We start from the raw sequence: 25,075 nt of genomic DNA on the forward strand, positions 1-25,075 counted from the left end.
TTACATTTCAGGGCAGCAGCCTCCCGGGCCGCCCTTACTTCAGCCCAACGGAAAGTCCAATAACCAACGCTAAAATGCCCAGCAACACAACCACTACCACAATGATAATTATCAATTTCTGGAGAGAGGGATAAGAGAGATAAAAACAAGTCATTATTACAAACAACCAGAAAGCCACAGTAAGTCATCCAAAACCCAACCCCTCTGCCTCTACATAGGAAGCATCTTATCAATCCAAATAAATGAAATAAAAAGTCAACATCTCTACATAAAGACACTCTATTAGGATATTTTGTTTCTTAAATTACTTCTGCACTAGCAATGCCAGCAGATGGAAATAGGGAGTTTCCGTCAGCTCTCAGCTCACACGGCAGCCTTCATATGTGCACAGATATAAGGGCAACCATAATGGGGTCTCCAAGCAGCAACAGGCCAAGATATAAGTGACTCATTTGTTCCTTTTCAAGAAGAAGTATAAAGACATTTTTGACATAGTCCTAATTACAAACGTCTGTCCATCTCTCCCCCAAAGTACATTCCCACCTGTCAAACCCAGTACAGTGACTGGGGATCAGAAAGTATGGTTATGGTCCTGTTGCAAACCAGCCTGGATTCATCATGTAAAATAACTTCCCAGCTCCCTAGATACCTGCCCAAGCAATAGGTAAAGTTGGAAGAAAAAGAAAGAATTGAAGAACAAAAATGTCAGAGCCCAAGAGAAATAGAAAAGAGCAGAGGCTAAAAAGCAAAAACCACCAGAGCTAGCCACCACAGTCACTAGGCAGAGAAGCTTAGAAGTCCTCAGGTGACAGGGGCACCGGAACTAGAGGTGGGGGGCGGGCAGTGGAGACAGGATGGAAAGAGCTTGATTGAAAGCTGAATTTGAACCCTGGTTCCTATGCTTCCTAGGTGGCCCGAAGCCAATCACTTAACCTCTGATTCTCAACTGTTTCATCTATGAAGGAGAAATAACAGGTGCTCCCAAGATACAAGATAATGTTCACATAGCCATCAGCACACCACTGGGTTCATGATAGAGAAAAAGAGACCAAGTGGGGCAGGGCTTGGGCTACCGGAGTGGAAGGCAATGAAGGGAGGTTTCTGAGGAGCAGGAGTCAAATGTAATGGCTGAAGGGATCACGAGCTCTGTCCAGGGCATTAGCAGCAACACCTGGGCAGTGATGCAGAGCTGCCTGCAAATGGGGGTTCTTGGGTAGAGAGCACGCGAGCCAGATCCATGCGAGGCACACCTGGGAAGGAAGGGCAGCTATTCTCTAGGGGAAGCTGAGGTAGGCTTTTGGATGAGGCCAAGACAGAGGGAAGGCACAGGCTCAAGGACACAGGTGGGGGCGACCAGAGGGTAGAGAAGCCGGTCAGTCCAGCTGGGACTAAGGGCTCACCCTCCGAGCTTCACTCTGATACTTGACAGCCTTTTTGGTATCTGCCACGGCCCGCTCCACGAAGCCCACTGACTGGTCCATGTTGTTCTCAATACGATCAATCATGGCTCCCTTTCCGCGGACGCAAGAGGTGGGTCCAGCAGAAAGAGGGACGGGGAGAGGGAGGAGAGAAAGAGCGAGAGACGGCGCGCACGGTGGACTCTCTTCTCCGAAGGCAGCAGGAGAGGCTCACCTTCCGGGCCTGACCCTGGTACTTCACGGCTCTTTTGGTTTCCTCCCGAGCCTTCTCCACGTGGTCCACCGTGTGCATGACATTCAACTCTATGTTATCTAACATCTCACCCTGCAAAGGACAGACGCTAGTCACACCCAGGAAACCCACCCCAGGACGGTCCTAGCTCACATGAGAAAGAGGCTCTCTTTCTTTTCAGCACCAAGGAGAGCATCTGGAAACTTTAACGTGCAGCCTTCTGTGGGGCAAACTTGTACAGCTTCCCCGTGATTACCTATGGTTCCCCAGGCCTTGGTGGCTGTCACTCATTCCAGAAACATTCACTCAGTTACTTCTCTGTGACAAGCACTGCACTGGGCACCTGGAGCGCACTGTCTAGATGCCTGGAATATTCTGAAGGATCCCGCCACTTTTTTTTTTTTTTTTTTTTAAAGTATGTGAAGTCAGTTACTTCTCTGTGACAAGCACTGCACTGGGCACCTGGAGCGCACTGTCTAGATGCCTGGAATATTCTGAAGGATCCCGCCACTTTTTTTTTTTTTTTTTTTTTAAAGTATGTGAAGAGAGAAGCCAAGATATTGGGTTGGCCAAAGAGTTCATTTGGGTTTTTCTATAACATCTCACGGAAAAACCCAAACCAACTTTTTGGCCAACCCAATACATCTATCTCATGTTCTTAGGGCATCGCCAGGATGCTGGCTTCTTCCTGGTCATTCGGCCTGAAATGAGTTCATTCACTACTATAGAATAGTGCCGAGCACACATCAGGTGCTCAATAAATAGCTGAGGTGGGAACAGTTGCTTTCTTTAAGGTACTCCCAGGTCCCGCAAGTGACAGACATTGGTTTTACCTGAGTTATCTGGTTAAGAGACAGCAGTCTCTTAATAAGATTCCCAACCTTTGCCCGGCTATTACTTCCTGACCAGAAGTTTGGTCTCTCCAGTTGAGTTCTGTGCATCTTAGGATGGGAATTCCCTTCACCCACCTAGACCTTCCTCAACCCCACCCATGGCGTTATGGCAGTCTCTACACAGAGAACAGAACTTACCATCACTTGGCTCTCAAACCAGTTCCTCGGCAAGGCAGTGTGGGGAGAAAACAGAAGGGTAGGGATGGAGGGGCAGGAGAAATGGTCTCAAAGGCCGCAAGGGGGTGGAAGAAAGGCCCCCGAGCCCAGAGCGGGGAACTGATGTCAAAACCAGCCGAGTGGTGCTCGGGCTTCAGTTAGGTTTCCTTCTATAAAGAAAGCAGTTTTCAATCCTCTCCAGGTGGCAGAGCCACGGGGAGTTCATGGTAATAGTGGCACCAAACCATGACACAGTGGTGAATTTAACTGCATCATCAGAATCAGGAGACGTGTGACTATGTGACACTGATACCATATGCTGGGGACAGAGCCATCCATCCCTGAGCAGGCTTACCCAGGACAAAACAGACTGTCAAGCTAAGCACTGTGAGAGTTTCCAGTTTTTCTGTAAACACTATTTCGCTGTCCCTTCAATCCTTTTGTTGTCTGCTCCTGTTCCTTAGCAAAAACTGTCAACACTTTTGGAAAAACACACATACAGAAGAAAAAACAAAAATGGAAAAATACAAAAACCTCTGTTAAACCTAACTTTTCACCATAAACTGGGGAAAAGGCCCCATGTTTTCAGTGTCACCAGTGAAACAGTTCCTATCAGGAGATTGTTTTAAGGCATCCCCGTTAAGAGCCCATATCTCTAATTTTACAAAGACAACGATCCTGAGGCTGGAGGGAACCAGGTACTTGACAGAGCACATCAAACCCCATATTAATTAGAAATGACCTCCAGGACGAAGTAACAGGCATGAATGATGAGGCTGCGATTGCCCAAAATGTCAGCATCTACTACGCAATTTCCCAATGATTCTCCCACCCCACCCGGCTTTCCCGGAGTCCCGTCTCACCCTTCTCGGGAAGCCGCGGGCTTCCTCTCCCCGCTGCCCACGCGGCACCCACTGTTACCTGGTTCTCCACCAGCATGGCGATGTCCACGAACATGTCGTGAAGCTCCTTGATGCTGCTCTCCAGCCTCACGATGTCCTTGTGCCGTCCCTCGATCTCACTGAGGGCTTGCTTGGAAATCTGAGAGTCGATGATCTAGGCCAGGCCGCACAGAGACCGACCATCTGCCATCACGCCTGCCACAGCCTCACCACACCCCTGCGGGGCTCCCGCCGCCCCGCCCTCCCGGCCTTTGCAGCCCAGCCCACCCCCACCATCACTCACCCCCGAGGTGAAGATGGCAGGGTTCCCACTCTCCAGCATCTCCTCCAGCTCCCCATCTGTTGTCTTCCTGCCGGCTTTACAACAAAAGGAGAGCATCAAACATAAGGTCAACACTCACCATTTCAAAAGTTCCCTGAAAGGGCTTCCCTGGTGGCGCAGCGGTTGAGAGTCCGCCTGCCGATGCAGAGGACACGGCTTCGTGCCCCGGTCCGGGAAGATCCCACGTGCCGAGGAGCGGCTGGGCCCGTGAGCCATGGCCGCTGAGCCTGCGCGTCCGGAGCCTGTGCTCCAGGACAGGAGAGGCCCCAACAGTGAGAGGCCCGCGTACCGCAAAAAAAAAAAAAAAAAAAAGTTCCCTGAAAATGGGAATACAGTAAGTTCACTCTAAAGACCATGGCCTTACAAGCCTCCTGACTCTCCTTTCTCTGGATTTCTCCCCTAATCCAATCCGTCCTCAACATTATCAGCAGTTACCTTCCTGAAGCCCATGTCTGATGACATCCCTTTCCAGCTCAGAATGTCTCCTGGCCCCCTTCACTCCACCACGGATTCCAAGGTCCTCAGGACAAGGGCCCAGTTCCTGGGTGAGCCCTCCCTCCATTCGCCTTAACCTCACCCTGCTCCACCCAAATGCACCCTGTTCCCAGGCCCTGGACGGCCTCTCCCTCCTGAACACGCGTGCTTTGTTCTGCCCGCGCCCTTGTTCATTCGGTTCCTGCGCTCAAAGCACTTTCCGCCCTGTGGGGCCCTGCAGTCCAGTTTCTGATTCCTAAAGGGCATGGCTGTAGTAACTTCTTTATTCCTCATGGCAACTAGCACCATTCTCTGCTGTCAAACAGGCAGCAAAAGATGTCATGAGCCCCAAGGAGTGCAGCCGTGTAGCGAGTGCTTCCTTCCATGGATGCAGAAACGCTGGCTCCCACGGCAGTCAAAACGACTTGGGCCTGGTAACTCCGAGCCATCTTTCAGCCTAAGACGCAACATCCAGGATGCACCAGTGCTGTGAGGCCTGTCCCCAGCTTGGGCACAAAAGAGAAGGCAGAAGCCACCAGCGGGGCTGCTGCTCCCTCTCCCCTGGGAGAGGGGAGGACACGACTGGGGACGGACAAGCACGTGGCAGGAAGGGTGAAGGGGCACAGGCCAAACTTCAAACACGCACTGATCTCGAGCTGCCGCTGGATTCGCCCTTTGCTGCGTTCACGGAAGTCCACCTGGGCCTCGTTGTATTTGGTCATCACCTCCACAAACTTCCGGGAGAGGACGGAGTGCTGTGGGAGCAAGGTCAAATGCTGTGAGCCCCCAGGAGGTGAGGGAGGGGAAGGTCCACAGCTCTTATAGAACCCCAGCCCCTACGCAGCCTCATCTACAGCAGCACTGGTCCTGGAACCAGAAGACCAGGGACAACTCGTGGTGGGAATGTAAATGGGTACAGTCACTGGAAAACAGTATGGAGGTTTCTCAAAAAACTAAAAACAGAACCTACCATATGACCAACACTTCCACTCCTGGGTACATATCAAAAACACCCCAAACATTAATTTGCAAAGATACATGCACCCCAATGTTCACAGCAGCATTATTTACAATTGCCAAGCAACCTAAGCATCCATCAACAGATGAATGGATAAAGAAAATGTGGTATAGATATCTACAGTGGAATACTACTCAGCCATAAAAAAAAGAGTGAAATTTTGCCATTTGTAGCAACATGGATGGACTTGGGAGGCATAAATGAAATAAGACAGAGAAAGACAAATACTGTATGATATCACTTATATGTGGAATCTAAAAAATACAGCAAACTAGTGAATATAACAGAAAAGCAGCAGGCTCACAGATTACGAGAAGGAGCTAGTGGTTACCAGTGGGGCGGGGAGGGCAATATAGGGGTGAGGGAGTGAGAGGTACAAACTACTGGGTGTAAGACAGGCTCAAGGATGTACTGTACAATACGGGGAATACAGCCAACATTTGGTCATAACTGTAAATGGAAAGTAACCTTTCAAAATTGTATAAAAACGAAAACAGAACAAAACAAAAAACAAAGACCAGGTACAAGACTCAGTTTTTTGGTTTCCGAACTTTACACCGTTGGAAAAGTCGGCTGACCTTTCCAAAGCATGTTTTCAGTATCTATTAACCTGTCTTGCTGAACTCCTATATGGTAACTGTGAGGCCAAAGGAGATACCCTGTGAATCTCAGAGGCCCTGTTTTCTAAAGTTGCCGGACTCCCGGACTAGATGGCTGTTAGGCCAGGGAACATCTCACCTGGGATTTCCGAATCCGAAGGTCTGCTGACGACCGGACCTCGTCTTCTTCAATATGCCTCTCCATGCCTGGATGGGAGAGGAGGTTGTTCTAGCATCTGCTGCTCTCCCCCAAGAAACACACTGTGCAGTGCGGCCTCCTCTCTCTTTCTCACACACCCGGCCCAGGAGACGTAACAGCAGGTAGGTCCAGCCTCAAAAGGTCAGCTCACACCTGAGCCACGGGACATGCGTTCCACGGCCTTTACTACCGGCGGACCTCTCAGCACAGTGGTTAACGGCATGAGTCTCTGTCACTAAGAGACTCGGACTCAAATCCTTGCCACTTAGTAGCCATGTCACTTTGGAAAAGCCACCTAACGTCTCTTAGCGTTCCTGTTCTCTCGTCTGTAAAATGGAACAAACAGCAGTGCCCCCCGAGCAACACCAACGTGAAAATTAAATGAGAATGCACACAGAGGCCTCGGCACACGATCACGGCTATGACTGGAGGCTGCCACTAACGACTTCCACCTCCACCCGCACGAAAACAGGCAGTACAGTCTGTTTGGGGGGAAGAAATGATAAACTAGGCTGAGCAATGCTGCTTGCACTCTCAGACCAACAGCATATGCACTTGTCCCCAAGTACAGTGGGGCAAGAATGCAGATGGTAGCCATGGAACTAAGGAACCTTCCGGGCACCCAGAGGAACTGAATCTACGACAGTGGCTTCACCGAACAATGCCCTAAATTGAGGGGTGGGCACGGGGGTGATGGGAGGGTGATACCTGGCCCCCAAGAAATGCCTCCAGACTCTGTAATCCATCTGGCCTCCATACATCACTAACATCACTGTTTAAATGTACGTAGGTGCTGGGGAAGGAAATGGGACCAGGAAGAGAAAAGTCGAGGGACTAAGCTTAGCGACCAAGTCACCCAAATATCCGGTAGCTGAAAAGCACACTTTCATTCCCATCTCCGAACTTAAATTCTGGACTCTCTCAACCACGGTCATGACTCGAGAGCAGGTAAACCGTCTGGGGCTCTAACAGGTCATTCCAGGGACAGTGCCAGACCACAAGCAAAGACGGCAAAAGGGTGGTGTCACTCCCGTCAGGGAGAGTTTCGGTCCGGAAGAGCCAGACCCCGGATGTGAGGCGGACGGCGGGGGCGCTGCCAGCTCCCTTTGCTCCTTTCTTACTCTTCAGTTTATTCCGGACATTGTTGGCCCGTTTCTTGATCTCAGTCGTGAGCTGCTCCAGGTCATCCTTGGTTTCTGGATAAACAAATGCAAGGCAGAGTCAGTTAAAAGAGACTGAAAGCTCAGTCAGCTACAACAATCAACACAAGAGGAGGTGGGGAGCTTTCTCAGGTGCCCACTGCCCACAGCAGTATGTACCCCGGTGGGCTCTCAAGACATCTGTCATTAGAATCACAGAAAGCTTATTTTTAAAAGGCATATTTTTTCCCCCGGCATCCTACCCCAGAACTACAGAATAAAAACACCTCGTGGAAAATTAGGGGGGTACTGGGGAAGCATTTCAGGCAGAGGAAATGGCACAGGAGCAGTGGTGGGTGGGGCAGAGATGAGGTGTGTCGGCAGCTGTAAGAGCCGCTGCCAGTCACGAGAGGGACCAGCTGGGAAGGAGAGGAGAATTTGGCTAAATGGGTTGGACCATGAAGAGAAGAGGTAACAGCAGCAGAGCAGTGACCAGGAGAGGGTACAGGAGGATGGGAGATGACACGGCGCATATGTTAGTGTAAAGGTAATACGCCGCCGCCCCTGCTGCTAACAGAGGGAGGAAACCAAGGCCCAGCCCCAGTGGCCAAGGGTCACTGTTGGGTGATTCAGCCCTGAGTCAACACTCACTTGGCTCTGGAATGGGTGCAGACAGAATGACGCTGTACAGCTTCTTAGCTTCCTCCACGTGCTCTGAGATCTTGTCAATGTTGAGTCGAGTTTCCTCGATCTATAATTAGAAAGATGAGAGCCTTTGTCATCAAGAGGAAGAATATAGCCAAGACTGAGAGGAAAACAGAGCTCCCTGCCCACCTTCTGGGTTTGTGGAAGATGGTGACAGGAAATGTCTTCTGAGGACCAGTGAGCCCAGTGAGTACCCTTTCCATAGCCAGAGAAACGAACGTAAACAGAGCAGTCATTGAAGACCCATCCTCGTTGCTCCCTGAGAGGGATACGTTTACTCACCTTGGATGGGAAGACCCCAGCCAAGAGTCAAGAAGGGCCAGGACAACTCATGAGGAATAATCAGAGTGAAGGGTCAAGAAACCTTACCAGGCAGATCCCCAGCTCCTCCAAAAGTGGAACAGCAGAAAGTGAGGACAGGAGAGAGGGAAAAAGGAAAGAAAAAGAGGGAAAGGGAGAAAACAAACCTGGAGAGTGAGAAACACGGAGAGAAGAATGAGAGGAAGAGAAAGACAGAAACAGAGATGGGGAGAGAGAGAGAGAGAGAGAGAGAGAGAGACGAAGCAATGACCGTCTCAGGAGATGCTGAGCTTCTCTTGGACATGTGTTCTGGGGAAACGCCTCTTACTAGCTGATCGCCTTAGACGATCAACACCCAGGAGCTCAAGCCGTGGACCATTTCTGCCCATTTCTGAGGTTCCTAACTGTACAAGGTGTGTATCAGAAAGTACTTCTAGCCGCGCCTCATTCCCAGATGGAACACCATCCCAGGACGCTGCTGCCTGAGCATTTAAGTTCAGCCTCAGCTCCCTCTTCAAAGGCACCGGCTGTCCTGGCACCACGGCCTCTGCTGCGGTGCCAGTGCATATGCAGGGAGCAGCACATGCCAAAGAGACCTCAAAACCCACCACATCTACCTGCCTCACTTCCACAATGAGGGGCACATCAACACGGCCACAGTCAACAAACAGAAATCTTGTAAAATGCCAAAGAGTAGGATCTTAACACCTGAGATACAACGAAAATACAACTCAATATGCAGCTTCCGGCAGCCCTTCCTTCTGGTGAATAATTCACTTAAAGAAAAAAAAAAAAAAAACCCTGATCACAGCTCTCCAAATTACAAAGAAATAAAACTTGAGTTCTCTACCCCTCAAATTAGTAATTTTGACAGTGGAGCGGGGATTTGACCCTCTACAAATATGGGTTGGCCAAAAAGTTCCTTTGGGTTTTTCCCATAAGATGTCACAGAAAACTTGAACTTTTGGGCCAACCCAATATATTGGCTTTGATGCACCACAGTTTGAGAATGGAATTACTTGCTTAAAGATGCAGAATAAACAAAACAAAACAAAAAACAAACAGAAAAACCAAAAAGAAAGATACAGAATACACTTTCAGTATAATAATATCATCAGAGTGTAAATACAAGTAGCTAGCCAAACATTTGTGAAGCATTTTCACAGCTGGCAAAACAATCCATAGCATTGCATTCAGACCATTATTGAAATGAGGTAACTAAGGTTGAAGAGGTCATAGGTCACAGGGTTGGTGGTAGGGGCAGCACTCAAATAGTGCTCTCCAGAGTCCGACTGCGGTGCTTTTTCCATTAGAGCTAAGACAATGTTTACAGCTTCTTCATACTGCATCACTTTCAGCAGCATCCCAAGCCTACCCAGTTACCAAAAAGGCCTGTGTTATCACCTGTGAACACTGGTGGCTCTAGGGGTGTAACCACCTCAGAGTCAGGGCCTCGGGGGACCCAAGAAATTGCCACCTTACCCTTCCCTCTCTCTTCATCTCTCCCATCAAACACTGACTCCTCTTCCAACTCCTAAAGTGTCAGCGCATCACACCACGTTTCCATGTCCCTCACGTGACTGTCTTGCCAGAGCTATTACACTGTATAAAACAGGACTGAGAAAAAAGACTTTCTAGAATAACATGTCCTTGCCATTTTAAAATGAATTTTAACAATGGACCGAATCACCCTCTTTTGAGAAGCCAGAGGCCTAAGGTTTTGCATGTTCAACAGATTGGATGCCTTAGAAAATAGCTCCTGGAATATTATTTCATCAAGTGAAGAGCATCCTGACCCAAAGCTGGGTCAGTGGTAGGGAGACGAGATAGGAAGTTTTTAGGATGAGACTGTTGGACCCCAAGCTTAGAGTCACTCCAGGAACTCAGAGACCAGATGGTAAATGGGCCTCGGGCTCCGTCCTCAACCTGCCCACAGAACTTTCCAGGCCTGGGGCCTCCACCCCCGCCTCCAGTCATCCTCCACCCACGGCAGTTGCTCTCTTCCCTCTGTCCTCAACCACCTCACCATTTGGAGGTATTTCAGGGCCTCTGATTTAGCAATCTAGTAATTCAGTCAGTTCACCAAACAACCTCAGAATCCCTTCAGGACTTCAGGATGGGTGACTGGCCGATCACAGAGCTTTTTTTTTTTTAAACTTTGTGTCTCTGTTTTTTCTCGGAAGCGTTAGTTTTTCTCGAGGGTGACTTTCAGAGTATAGACATGCAATTAATTTCCTTTTGTGCATTTGCCAGACAACCAAAGATCGGGGCAGGGGGGACAGGGCTAGCAGGAAATCTGCCAGTTGCTGTATCTAAAAGTTCAAGTGCTATTTGTCTGTGTGTTTGTTTGGGGTTGTTTTAAATAGACTGACATTACCCTGCACAATAATATATTTTAAGAACTAAACCCGATTTAACATATACCTGTCCCAGAAACAAGGCCCTTCACTGGATGTCTGTGAGGTAACCATCACTATGTCCTTTTTATGCACAAGAGCACTGCGGCTCAAAGAAATTGAGGAGGTCAATAAAGGCCATAACTGCAGAAAGAGGCAAAACCGAGGTTTGAACCAAGGCAACTGTTAAATCCAAACCCTGTCTCCTGAACCAGGTGAAGGTGCAAGAATCACCTACGGGAAGCTCTCTATCTTCTCTCCCAGGTCCGTGTGTATTCAGCCTGTGTCAGGGAATGTGTGTGATCCACTCACCAGTTCTGTGAGATTGGCTCAATTACCTTTGACTCACATCATGTGCCTTATTTCTTTGTTCTCCAACCAAGCCTCCCTGTAGAGAGCTTTTTACACAAGGAGAGCTCAAGCAACTCAGTCAAGCTGCTGACTGAGGGAACCAATCTGCAAGTTTTTTTTTTTTTATCGCCATGCTAAATTTGCAGCTAATACATCGCCAATGCCCACTTATTGTTTGTTACTTTTTAAAATGTATTTTTCAACGATTTGTCAATAATGGGGCAAGCTAGATAGCACAGTTTAAGAAAATAAGTTAGAATCATACCAGGTTCACGTTCTGGCTCCACCCCTTAGCAGTTTTTTGACCTTGAACAAGCCTCTTACCCTCTCTGAGCCCCAGTTCTCTCATCTGTGAAACGAGGATTATCATATTTCCCACTTCCTAGAGTTTGTGTGGGCATTAAATGAGATAAGATATGTCAAAGGCTTAACACAAAGTACATGCTCAATAAACGTCAGATGGTGATAAAGACAAAAATAGCCAGCAACTACTGCACATTTATTGTGCGCCAGGTACTACGCTGAGCCTTTACAAGCAATGTCTCATTTAATCCTCACAGCAGTGCTAATGTTAACAAAATGTTCTGTGATGTCAGTAGCCACCCAAGGAAATCCAGTAAGGACAGCAAGTCAACCACCCTTCACATTGGGTGTCTGCCTCATGGAACCAACTATAATTACCACAGTATATAGGCTGCCCTCTGTATCCTCAAGTTCTGCATCCATGGATTCAACCAACCCTGGATCGAAAATACTCAGGGAAAAAAAAATTCCAGAAAGTTCGAAAAAGCAAAACTCAAAGTTACCACACTAGCAACTATTTAACATAGCATTTACATTGTATTTATAACTATTTACATAGCACTTACATTGTATTAGGTATCATAAGTAATCTAGAGATGATTTAAAGTATACAGGTGTGTGTAGATTATATGCCAATACTATGCCATTTTATATGAGACTTGAGCGTCCACAGACTTGGTATCCACGTATACCGTCCACAGAATTGGTATCCACCAATTCCCCCCACCCCCGCAGATACCGAGGAAGGACTGTACTAATCACCATCATCTAACTAAAAGGAGGGAGTTATTTTCAAGGCATGGATGGCCTCTTCCCTCTGGACGTAATTAGCCAGTGGAATCTAATCCAATGTAATGTAATGTAATCTAATCTAAAAGCAGAGAAAATACTACTTTGGAGACTGGCAGATGCCGTGGGGTAAGGTATAAGGCTTTGTCTCTTATATCTAAAATGTCTCTGCCTCCCCTAAATTCCCATGTGTCTTGTACCTCTTAAGTTAGGCATTAAATCTTACATATTTATTTATTGAAAACTTATTATATGTCACCTTTTGAAGGCGACAGAAGTAATGGGGTTGTAAGGGTCAAATAAATGACTCTTGCTTTGCACAATTCATATACCTTTACTTTTCTCCAAAAATAGCAATATCCAAAACAGTCCTTGTATTAGAAGTTCTCGGTGAAGTCCTCCTTGATTTGTTTGCTTCTTTGCTTTGGAAAACAAACATTGACAAGGGACAGAGAAAGGTCTCAGTCAGCCAAGCAACAGAAGTCAAGCCCCTCAAGGAGTTTTACCAAGACTGAGAGTAGTATGTCAACTCTTCTTTTACGAATGAAAAGAAACATGATCTCAGAGTTATACTGACCAGTGAAAAGTAGTAGTCTTGGACAATCACCTCAAATCAATTAAGTGTATCTGGGCTTTGCATCATCACTCAAAGTAGGGTCAGGAAAATAAACTAGTTATTTTAACCGAAGTAATTGGGTAGTTTGGGTAGTTTGGGTAGTTTTCCTCTCTCATAAAAAGGACTTCTGAGCTTTTCTGGCTGCCCACTGGGAAATACAGGGAATTCTTGACACAGCGATGCAAGAGCTGAGAAGCCAAACAGAGGATGGTGAAGCACTCTGGAAATGAGCAAGTGCAGGCTGGAGGGACGAAGAAGGAAGGCAGGGTCACCAGGGCTCCTCTGATGGGAGCCAGACGACGGTGGAGTCAACCGGCAGAACAGGACCACGGAGGAGGGTCTATGGAGTGAGAGTTGAGGCCGTGGAGGAGATACGTCTGGGAGGAAAACCGTAGCTTCATCCCCCGACCTTGACTCTTCTGCGGTGCCTCCCCTGGGTCAAACACACCAAAAGCCAGTTGGCAAGGGAACCTGGGCAATGAATACCTTGCAATACAGAGCAGAGTACAGGGAGGGCAGGGAACGGACCGGAGGGTAAACAGGCAAATGACCGGCAAGGGCTTCCTGCCTGCCTGTGGAAAGGGCCCAGAAACGCGGAACCTACCAGCTCACCTAGTCATCCAAAGATGCTACTTTAAGAACGAGTTGGAGAGGGCTTCCCTGGTGGCGCAGTGGTTGAGAGTCCGCCTGCCGATGCAGGGGACACGGGTTCGTGCCCCGGTCCGGGAATACCCCACATGCCGCGGAGCGGATGGGCCCGTGAGCCATGGCCGCTGAGCCTGCGCGTCCGGGGCCTGTGCTCCGCAACGGGAGAGGCCTCAACGGTGAGAGGCCCGCATACCACAAAAAAATGATAATAATAAATAATAAAAAATAAGTCTCCCAACATTGTCATGAATTGAAGTGCAATCATAATAAAAAAAAAAAAGATTAAAGAACGAGTTGGAGAGTATTTAACCTGCTAGATTCAACTTAATGCCTAGATTTCCAAGTTACATCCACTTTGAGGATCTTCGTTTTAACAAAAATCACAAGACTGCTCACCTCTGTTCCGCTAACCAGCCACTGCTCCACCCGTCTTGTTCCCTCAGATGCCTGGATCCCCATCACTATGCCAAGCACATGGCGTCCCTCAGCAGAAGTTTGTTCAATGGATAGATAAATGAATATAAGTAATTCCAGGGGTAAGCCTGCTTCATACACCACTGCCGAATTGCCTCATATACCTCTCTTAAGCACATCCAAGAAAGAAAAATTTATAATAGCATTTCCTGAAATCTATTCATTCATTTTGCTAACCGAAGTTACATGTCAGAAAGGGTTCTATGAAAAAAATAAGTGTTGAGATAGGTAAGTTAACCAGGTTTCTTTATTATAGGACTTCTTAGAATCTTTAATAAGTTCATGTGCATTTTCCATCTCCATGGGAGGAAAAGATTATGAAGTGTTTCTCAAACATGTTTGATCACAGAAATCTTTCTGCATCTCATACTGCCATCCAAATAGCCATCCCCACCTGCCCCTGCCCTTTCTTGTTAACAGAACTCTGATTTTGTTTGGGCAGCAATGTTGCCAGCCCCAGAGGACGAATCATGATCGGTTCTATGGCAATCCTGACAAGTCTGCCCCTTTGCTAAGTTCTCACTTTCCTGGTCTCCATTCTAGAAGAGAGTGGCCATGACCATGTGATCCACCGCTGGCCAAAGAGCCCCAGGGGAAGTCAGTGTGGAGGATTCGGGTAGTTTTCCTCCCTGATCAAAGGATTTCTGAACCTTTCTAGCTGCCTGCTCGCTCACTGCCTGTGATGCTGGTGTAGGATGATGGCATATGGAGCTGTGACTCTGGCAGTTTTAAAGCATGGCACAAATTCTTCAATCTCCTCATTGAGAGGTGGTATCTATGTACTGCTCTCTTGAATCTGGCGGGCTTGTGACTGCTTCGACAACAGAGTACGATACAAGCGATGGGCTGTATGACTTGCACAGCTACAATGCTTGTCTTGGAGCCCTAAGCCTCCTCCACCAAACCGATGACCCTGAGCTGGTCATGCTGAGGAGCCCATGCCACAGAAAGAGGTCAAGTACAGGTGCTCCTTTGACTCACCCTACTTCAGGCACCACATGCTTGAATTAAGAAGTTTCTGAGGGGCTTCCCTGGTGGCGCAGTGGTTGAGAGTCCGCCTGCCGATGCAGGGGACGCGGGTTCGTGCCCCGGTCTGGGAAGATGCCACATGCCGCGGAGCGGCTGGGCCCGTGAGCCATGGACGCTGAGCCTGCGCTCCACAACAGGAGAGGCCACAGCAGCGAGAGGCCCGCATATGGCAAAAAAAAAAAAAAGAAAAAGAAAAAAGTCTCTGAGATTCCAGGGACTTCCCTGGTGGTCCAGTGGCTAAGACTCTGTGCTCCCAGTGCAGGGGGCCCGGGTGCTATCCCTGGTCAGGCAACTAAGAGTTGGCATGTTGCAACTAAGAGTCTGCAACCTGCAACTAAAAGATCCCACATGCTGCAACTAAGACCCAGCACAGCCAAATAAATAAATAGATAAACAAATATTTAAAAAAAAAAGAAGTCTCTGAGATTCCAGACTGGCTATTCAAGGCCCCAGAAACTGTGCAGCAAAAATAACCCACCTCCGGGAGCTCCCTGGTGGTCTGGTGGTTAAGAGATTCGGCACTTTCACTGCTGGGGCCTGTGTTCAATCTCTGGACGGGGAACTGAGAGATCCCACAAGTCGCGAGGGCACAGCCCCCGCCCCCCCTCAAAAAAAAAACCACCTTCACTGGGCCCTGTCTGAATCCCTAATCCACAGAATCCATCAGGATTACAAAGTGGTTGCTTCACCCCACTAACTGGTAAGGTGATTTGTTACGTAGCAGGCAGACTCCATCTCTCAATCTTGCCCTCTCAGGCAGGTTCTGTTTCCTCTAAAACTCTGCACTCTCTGCCGATGGAACAAAGAGACCAAGGAAGATACAGACAACTGCAAATTAGACAAAAAATCTAAGGTTTATCATTTACTAGACCCTGGCTTTTTAACAGCCAAGGAGGCCTAAACACCCAAGGGTCAACTCTTTTCTATAATAACTGGGAGGCTGGAGAAAGCACTTGAGTTTTACAGGGCAAAGCACATTTTGAAAACATCCTGATCTTACGACTTCATCTGTACCTTGCAAATGCCTCTCTGACCAAGCTGTGATTCACACCATCAGTCCTACCATCAGTCCTCAGCAGATAACCAGGGGTGACCTACTTGCTGAAAGCAGTCCAAAAGGTACCTTTTATCACAAGAGTGCATTCCCAAGAAATCTACACAGCTATCAAAGTATCCTGCAGGATGTACTGGGTGTATTCCTTAGACACATATAGAGGGAAACCTTTTCATTTCCCCAAATCCCTATTATCTGGAATGCACTTTAACCCACCTTCAAGGATATTTCCAGACCACATTCTCTAAAGTAAACTTTGTGGTCTATTTATTCACAAATACACTGGGGAACCGAATGGTGATGAGAACTAAAATTTACTGAAGACGTACTTACTGTAGGTCAGGCACCGTGCGGGTACACCCATATACTTTCTCATTTTATGTTTATAACAACCAGCAGGTAATACCGCTAGGGCTGTTTTAGAGGAAACTGGGGTTTAGAGCAGTTAAACAACTTTTCCAAAGCTATACCACTGTAATGGGCAGAGCTGAAATTTAGACCAGGATCCGTGGGGTGCCAGAGACTGCACAGTCTCTTTCCATGATGGGCTCCCTCCTGCCTCTGCCCCCACTCCAATACTGATCCTCTCTGTGCTCTATCTACATGAGTACAGAGGAAAGTAACATTTCCCTAAGCCCTCTCTAAGCACTTTCTGAGTGCTGGCTCCTTTCATCCCCAGCAAATCTGTCTGGTGAATATTTTTCTCCCCATTTCACAGTTAAACCCACAGAGACTTAGAGAAAAGTTAAGGCGTGTGCCCAAGATCACACAGTTAGTGGCAGGTAGGGAACTATGTCCAAAACATCATGCTCTTTCCACCCCACCACGCGGTCCCCTTCTCCACCCTAAATATGATAGGGCTTTTTTACTTCCTAAATGATAGAAAAGCATTTAACTAAGAGAAAGCAATAAGAAAAGCAGCAGCCCTCGAGACCTTGATAAGTCGCCCCAGATAACTACCATCCATCTGGCACTGTCCTGTTCAGATGATGCTTTCCAGATGTACAATCTTCATGTGATCTCATGTGATCCTCACAACAGCCTTGAAAGGTTAAGTACTGCCATTCCCAGTTTCCAGAGCAGGAATCAAAACCCAGCTGGCTTAAGGAACCTGACCAAGGTTAACTGCTATTAAAGGCCTGAGGATAGACTCAGACCAGGTCTTGGAGGCCAAGGCCCACCATCTTCCCACCTCACAAGGAGTACTGCCTCTCGGGGCCCCTCTTACGGGTTCAGAAAAGAGGTAGGACACCGTTAATGGAGAAGAATCCTTATCCTAGGAAAGAAGTTAATGTAACTGGTTCTCTAAGGCAAGATCAGAGGAATGATCTACAATGATGTCATGCATCTCCTTAAGTCCACCCTCAGCACTGAACAGAAAGACCTTTTCCTTCCACAGTCCACACCTAGAACAATACTGGACTCACAAAACTCAAGCATTGTTTGATCTGACTATGACTCCTCCACCAAAGAGATGGTCCCACCCATGGAGAGGGCAGGGATCTGTGCAGTATTCACAGCCAACTTCCTAATCAGGTCAGCACACACTCAAGTTCGCTCTGAAACCTGCTTGTGACTCTCACAGATGAACTGGCATAAGCCATCAAGTCCCGCTCCGCTCCACTTAGAAAAGAACTAGAGGGTGGCTTTTCCACACTCACAATCCAGATGACAGGAAGCACCCACATCTCCCCTGCAAAAAGAATATGACTTTTTATATATGCAATAAAAAGAATATGACTTTTTATATATGCAATAAAAAGTCTAAATAAAGAAACCATAATATGGTGGCAGAAACTTCAGTGCCGGAACTTCTTTGTGGCTTGGTTTGGTTTTATTGAAACACATGTATGTCAGACGCTACATGGAATGTTTTAGAAACACTAACCCATTTAATCCTCCTAATAGCCCTATGGGGAATTACATTATCAATCCCAATGTACAGATAAGGAAACCAAGCCTGTTAAGGAAACGTTCACAAGATCAACAGCTGTCAGAAGCAGGGCTGAGGTTTGAACCCAAATTTCCCTGGCTTCAAAGGCTGTGTTTCTGTCCATGATACCCAACGCCCCCCAACCCCCCACCCAAGCTTCCCATCACTCACTGTCTACCACAGCACCTTCCAACAGGACCCTCTACATCAAAGGCTATGTGAATCTGTACACACGGGACACCCATGTTTGCTTCTGCTGAATTTCGAAAAAAATAAACTGGTGGTTTCTTAGTTTCTCAGTTATCACCAGAAAAGTCAAAGGGATTGAAGTTTTGGAAACAACAATTCTGATCTACCCGAATCACAGGCCTAAAAGTGCAATGAAATGCAATTTTTTTTTCCCCCACACTTGTGGCTGGGCCCCCAGGGTTGGTTCTGTATTTAAACTATGTAATTCAGGCAAGAAAGGATATCATTAAAATGTTGTCATGTAGCGTAAGACTTTAAAAGCATCTCTTTAATATATATAATTTACCTTCTCCTGACTTTCTCGGTAAGATTAAAAATCCTCCCAAGTACTGAAGAAACTCTCCTTGTAACTTCTTGGTGTGTCCATTCCACCCCAGCAAAAGACTGACTTTCCTCTGCTACCCTTGAAAGATCTGGGGGTTTTTATTCTTTACTAAGGAAGTTATGTTTTCTTATGTCCATTCAGAAAAAAAATACCGGAAGGGCACCTACCTCAGAAAAGAACTCGTCCATGAAAGCTGTGTTGTCAATAGCAATCTCGACCTCATCGGCATCGTCATCCTGTGTCAGCTGCTTCTGTGAGAGACAAAAAGGAGGGTGAGACCAAAAGCACCAGAAATAACGAACAGCACTGAATGCTCACTAAAGACCAGGAGCTATATCTGTAGTGAACATTTTACATACATAAACTCCTTTAAAACTCAGAACAGCTCTGTGATGTATCAAACTCTGATGTCTGAGTTTAAATCCTAGCTCCACACTTACTGATATTTTACAGGGGGATGAGGGGAAGAAGGGAGCAAGTTACTAAACTCGCTGTGCCTAGGTTTCCTTATCTGTAAAGTGCTGATAAGAACACCACTTACGTCATAGGTTCGTTTACAAAATAAATGAGCTAATGAATATAAAACACTTTGGCACAGTGCCTGGCATACTGTAACTACTAAATAAATATTATGTTTTGGTGGTGGTGGTGGTGGTATTGGTGATGTTACTATAACTCACTCCACTTGGAGAACGTAAAACAGAGAGGTTAAGTAACTTGGCCGAAGTCACACAGCTAAAATGTTGGAGACAGGCAGATTCTAGCCCATCCTCTGGATTTGGACCATATGATCCTAAACTCTTCTCCACAACGTTCAGACGCATGACCTACCCTACCGGGGATCTGTATTAAGACAGTCCCAACTCCTCCAAAGCACTAGCTTCAAATCATCACGGAAGGAGCAAACATTTTCCTGTTTTCAGAAACTACCTACTGCAAAGGAAACAGCACTGTGTGCTGTTCCCCGTCAGAGCTCATGTTTATGGGGAAAAGGAAGCTCTCTCGGCAGCCCCCAGCAACACCCGGGGACCCCGGCTTTCATCTCATTCAGCTACCTCAAGCACAAAATGGCTATCTAAAGGAAGTGCTTCCATTCCCACCCAGCTAAAGAGCCTCGCGGCCTTCTGCATTCTTCCCAGATGCTCCTCCCAGACGACTGCTGCATTACACACAGCCCACCTCTAAGCAAGGAAGACCTGGTTGTTGGGAGTGGAGGTGGGGAGGGGGTGAACCCCTCGACACCTGCTCCTCCACACCCTTCAGTGGCCTTTGGCTTCCTAAGCCAAGACATGTCACTCTCAACATGGGAACTCCACCAGCAAGGAAAGCCACCAGGGGCCTCTTTCCTTCCCCTGCTACCATCCCCCAGACCTGCTACAGCAGATGGAGTTACCGGGAATTCCCACTGAAATTTGGGACTCTCCAGCCATCCGGGGAGCCTCTTCTAACTGGGTCCTCTGTAATCTCATTCTCTGGCTTGTCTGCAACCATCAGCAACCCAAGCTTAATAGTCACATTCAAAGGAACTGAATCTGAGGACACTGCTACAGCCCCCAACAATCACCTTCCTAAAACTTAGGACTGATCCCGTCCTTTTGCCACTTAAAGTCGTTCAATGATAGTTCCCAGGATTGAAAGTCCCAAAGCCTTAACAGAGCACATGGGGCCCTTTAAGATCCAGTCCCGCCCACGTTTCTCCCTCTATGATGCATCTCTGGACCAGGCGCTTGGAAACTCCTAGCACTTCCTGGACACACCATTCTTTCATATTGCTGAACTGTCACACAAGGATTTCTTCCTGAAATGCAGCGGTCCAGCTGGCAAAATTTTACTGAGGCTTTAAAACTCAGTCTCGAACAAACTCCTCCCTGATCTGACACTCCCCGACCCCCCATGCAAACTTGAAAACCTCCCTGAGCTCCCAGTGCGTTTTATGCAAACCTTCCACAGCATCAATCCCAGCCCTCTATTAATTATCCCTTCACTTATCTATCCTTCCCCACTGACTGTAAACGCCTGGAGGGTCAGGGTTGCCTTGTGTATCCACTGGAGAAGATACTTTGAGTGTGTGCCTGCCCAGAACACTTCCCTTTGTGAAGATAACCCCCCACGTGATTCTGGGAAGGCTATCAATCACCACCCAAGCTCCCTGAGGATTCTGAATTGTGAAATGAACAGAGCCGAGTCAACCTATAGCAGCACCCAACAGAGATACCTGCTTGGTTCCCAGGGCTACCCTTGTTTCTGTCCCTCCCTAACCCATCCCTTGGCTTAGAGTTAGTTCTATAGATCTTCCCCAGTATTCTTTCAATGAGTCCAACAGTATTCTTGTAATGCTGTTTTTTATTCATTTAGCCAGAACCGGCTTCTGTCACTTGTAATTAAAATTACTTGTACTTGGGAATTCCCTGGCGGTCCAGTCGTTAGGACTCTGCTCTTTCACTGCTGAGGGCCTGGGTTTGATCCCTGGTTGGGGGAACTAAGATCCCACAAGCCATGGGGAGTGGCCAAAAAAAAAAATAAGTAAGTAAAATAAAATTACTTGTACTTGTCATTAATTAACTTACTCCACATGTATACTGAGCACTTACCATACGCTATATATGTAATGGAAACTTAATCAATTCTAGTTGAATAAATAACCCCTACCAGAGACCGGCAGCCTGGATCCACCCAGCAGTTTCTAAAGTGTGAGATAGAATGCTCCTTTTATCAACTATCATCAATACTTGGGCCTCTCAGCAGCCTCCAGAGAGCTCCATCTCCCAAAAAGGATCTCGGAGATCCTCACTAGAAAATAGGAACCTGGTCTCCCTCCAGGAAGGTGAGTTAACAGCCATTTGTTGAGTTTCCTCTCTTTGGAGGTCTTGTAGAGACCCCCACTGAGGGGATATATCCCATGTATGTGTGTGTATAGACACACATGAGGGTGTCAGCTCAGTTTTCTTCAAATAGGTACACGTGCTATGGAAATGGGATGAGGCTGCCGCCGTGGGATGGACTAAGGGAAGGTTTTGGAAGCTGGGAACACCTGTGTCCTGAAGCATGGGACCCAGGCCCCTAGCCCTCCATCATAACATGCACTTTTGAGACCCCTGGAATTTGTACAGGGATTCCCCACCCAAGACGGCCACATGTTGGCTTTGAACAGGCTCTAACAGGGCAGCCTGGGCCACCTCCAGTGAGAGGACATGTGAACTGGGAAAAAAGAAGTCTTGGGTCACCCACAACCGAGGTCCAAAACCTGTTATTACCAATAACTGGCTGTGAGACCTCTGCCAAGTCCCCTACTGACCTGAGTTTACCTGTAAATGGTAATAACACCACATACTTTATGACTTTTACGAGGCTTGGAAGAGTTCACACGTGGAAAGCTTCTAGCACAACACAGGGCACACAGTAGTGCCTAATAAGTGTCAGTTTCCCCATCACCTAGTTGTAAAGACGTGATGTCTAAAAGTGCGTGTTCTCTTCCGCGGAAAGTGCTCACACAAAGGCTTAGTCAAGAAGATGGACTCTGCAGCATCAGGACCACCAGCGTTCTATAACTGGCTTCACTTCATGCTAGTCATTGAGCCTTAAATACTGGGCTCAACATCTCTGAGCTTCAATTTCCTTATCTACAAAACAGGAACAAAAGTGTCCACCAGGGCTTTTGTGAGGATTAAGTAAGATAATAATTTTAAGTTCCTTACACAACGAATAGCACATGATAACATCTCAATAAAACAACCATACATAAGATCCAGCAAAGTCATCTTCTCTATAGCTTTAATCTGGATCTAAGTACCCTTAAACAGGAAAGAAAAAAAAAAAAGGATATAGAACTTTTAGAGCTGAATGCAACCCTACAGATTTCGATCATCAAATTCTCTCACTTAAGAGATGGGTAAACCAAGGCCCAAGACCAAATAATGAGCTACTGGAACAGCCAGGAATAGAACCCAGGTTTCTTGATTCCCATCTTCCCGTGCAGAGTTTTTCCCACTGTAGCGTGCTGCCTCCAAAATATAAAATAACGATGGCAACAAAAGCAACAGAGTTTAGTCCGGATCAGGAAATTCCAGAAAGAGGCCATCATCCCAGGTGATCTGAGTCGCGTGACGCTGGAACCAGGCTTCTCCCGGAAGGGGATCTACCAGATCCCAGGGCAAGGGTCCTTCCCCTCTGACACATCCGTGCTCTTACAGACCAAGAGGCCTCAGGGACCCCCAGGGCAAGGAAAGCACATGATGCGCTTTATCTTCAGCCCACATGACTGGGCACAGCCAAGAAGAGAACCGGCATCTTTATCAAAGCATCAAGGCATGTGATAATAGGACCTTCAGAGTAGCTACAACATCAGCTGCAGTAAAAAACGTACATGAGAACCACAAGCCCCACCATCCATTTCCTCTCCCCCGACCTCCTGCGGCCTCCCCTGCCAAGAGATGGGAGATACCACCAATGACTCAGGCAGCACTGAGCTCGAATCTGGGCTCCATCCCCCACCCCCCACCCCTCACATGTACCCCAAAACGCAGTGAGGACAGCCAGGGCTATGACTCCCTCTCTGGACACAGTGGAAAGAGTTCAGGGGCCCAGGACTCAACACAACCTGCAATTCCTCTCACTCAACCTCACTGCCTTTCTCTCCACCGCCTTCTCTGTCATCCTTAGTCTGTTCGACTGTGGGTCCCTCTTCATCAGCTCCTTTAATAAAAATAGTTGCCACCTGCAGAGCCCCTAGGAGGTGCTAGGTGGCCGCCACACTCTGGCTGCTTCATGTACGCTGTGTCAATGAACCCCTCCTAAATTCTGTCATTGAGAACCTGCAGGGTAGAGAAGTTCTCATTTATTCATGGCTTCCCAGCTACTGATGTGCAGAGTTGGGGCTCACGCTTTGGTTGTTGGTCCTGAGCCCTTGTTAATCCCACTGCACCCCACTCACAGCAGCCCAGCCCTGCAGAAAGTGGGGCTGAGAGAAAGGCCCTGGGGGCCTTGGGGACAGCACTTGTCTCCACTAAGCCTTGGCTTTCTCACCAAGTAAGGAGCTTAGCTTTCCAACGAGGCTTTGTGGAACCCCAGGAGACCTCCAGGGTGCCTCAGAAACCATGCCAGGAGGGACTTGCCTGGTGGCACAGTAGTTAAGAATCGGCCTGCCAATGGAGGGGACACAGGTTCGAGCCTTGGTCCGGGAAGATCCCACATGCCGTAGCGCAACTACTGAGCCTGCACTCTTAGCCCGCGAACCACAACTACTGGAGCCCACATGCTGCAACTACTGAAGCCCATGCACCTAGAGCCCGTGCTCTGCAACAAGAGAAGCCACCGCAATGAGAAGCCCATGCACCGCAATGAAGAGTAGCCCCTGCTCGCCGCAACTAGAGAAAGCCCGCGCACAGCAAAGAAGACCCAACGCAGCAAAACATAAATAAATAAATAAATAATGTATTAAAAAAAAAGAAGAAACCACCGGGGGAAGTCAAGCAGGTTGGCCCGCACCCCCTCTTCAATCTGCATAGCTTCATTTTCATCTGCTTTTTACACTGACGTTGAATATAAGATTTCATTTTCAGAATGAGGCCTCTTACCAAGAGAGAAAAAGGAAAGAAGGGAGGGAGGAAAATAGGAAGGGAGAAAGAAGGAAGCAAGCTTAGCTAGCTGGAAAACCACCAAAGTAAATGAATGGATGCCTTCTAAAGAAAAGGGAAAGAAGAGGGGGTCCCCTCTCTCCTTTACAAGTTAAAACAGGGCTGCAACGTACATTTAAATCATCAACAGTTCCTTAAGGATCATTACAAATCAGAGCGGCAAGATAGAAGGAACAAAGAAAGACCAAAAAAAAAAACAAAACGCCATCCCAAATGAAGAGGTCACCGTTTACTGGCTCTCCGATGCCCTCCCTGCCTCAGGTGTCAGACCCCAGAAAGATGAGAGGGTCCCCGGACAAGAGGGGAGACCCAGGAGCCCTCGGGAAAGTTTTGGGGCGAAGGAAATAATAACAGAAAGGATGGGACCAGCAGTCTGGACTAGGAAGGAGCATCTGGTCCTGACTTCCCCTTGTCGGGTATTAAAGGACGGTGGCCGGTGGGAACAGGTGAGCACAGATTCCCGCACCCCCTTCTCTGAACATGTAAATAGCTCTTTGCTTGGGGCTATAAACTCTTCTTTATAAACCCGGATCTTCACCCAATAAATCCGATTCAGAGACAAGGACGCGTGATTTTTCTTGTCGCTGCAGACTGCTTCGCCCACCAGCCTCCTTCCAGAATGAGGGGCTGTGGATTCCCAAAGACAAATACCACCACGTCCAAGGATTCCAAACACACACTCATGCCCGTGCACCCGCGGCCCAACATCGGGTTTTTCCAGTCTCTCTTCTCTAATTAAAAGAGCCAGGGGCTTCCCTGGTGGCGCAGTGGTTGAGAGTCCGCCTGCCGATGCAGGGGACACGGGTTCGTGCCCCGGTCCGGGAGGATCCCACATGCCGCGGAGCGGCTGGGCCCGTGAGCCATGGCCGCTGAGCCTGCGCGTCCGGAGCCTGTGCTCCTTAACGGGAGAGGCCACAA

The 25,075-nt window shown here is 47.8% G+C and overlaps 1 protein-coding gene across 1 annotated transcript in view; it reads right to left on the reverse strand.

The window, feature by feature from the left end:
* STX3 (syntaxin 3) overlaps window positions 1–25,075 on the reverse strand; it is a 36,213-nt gene continuing 11,138 nt past the window's right edge. The window contains exons 2-10 of the mRNA XM_007455675.1: window positions 18,692–18,775; window positions 8,004–8,103; window positions 7,335–7,409; window positions 6,154–6,221; window positions 5,044–5,152; window positions 3,885–3,958; window positions 3,621–3,755; window positions 1,633–1,743; window positions 1–118 (exon numbers count right to left, since the gene is read on the reverse strand). Coding sequence (XP_007455737.1) covers window positions 35–118; window positions 1,633–1,743; window positions 3,621–3,755; window positions 3,885–3,958; window positions 5,044–5,152; window positions 6,154–6,221; window positions 7,335–7,409; window positions 8,004–8,103; window positions 18,692–18,775 — 840 coding nt within the window. The 3' untranslated portion in view covers window positions 1–34. The remainder of the gene's footprint in view (window positions 119–1,632; window positions 1,744–3,620; window positions 3,756–3,884; window positions 3,959–5,043; window positions 5,153–6,153; window positions 6,222–7,334; window positions 7,410–8,003; window positions 8,104–18,691; window positions 18,776–25,075) is intronic.

The sequence above is a fragment of the Lipotes vexillifer genome, unplaced genomic scaffold (genome assembly GCF_000442215.2).
Source record: "Lipotes vexillifer unplaced genomic scaffold, Lipotes_vexillifer_v1.1 scaffold977, whole genome shotgun sequence".
Taxonomy (NCBI): Eukaryota; Metazoa; Chordata; class Mammalia; order Artiodactyla; family Lipotidae; genus Lipotes; species Lipotes vexillifer.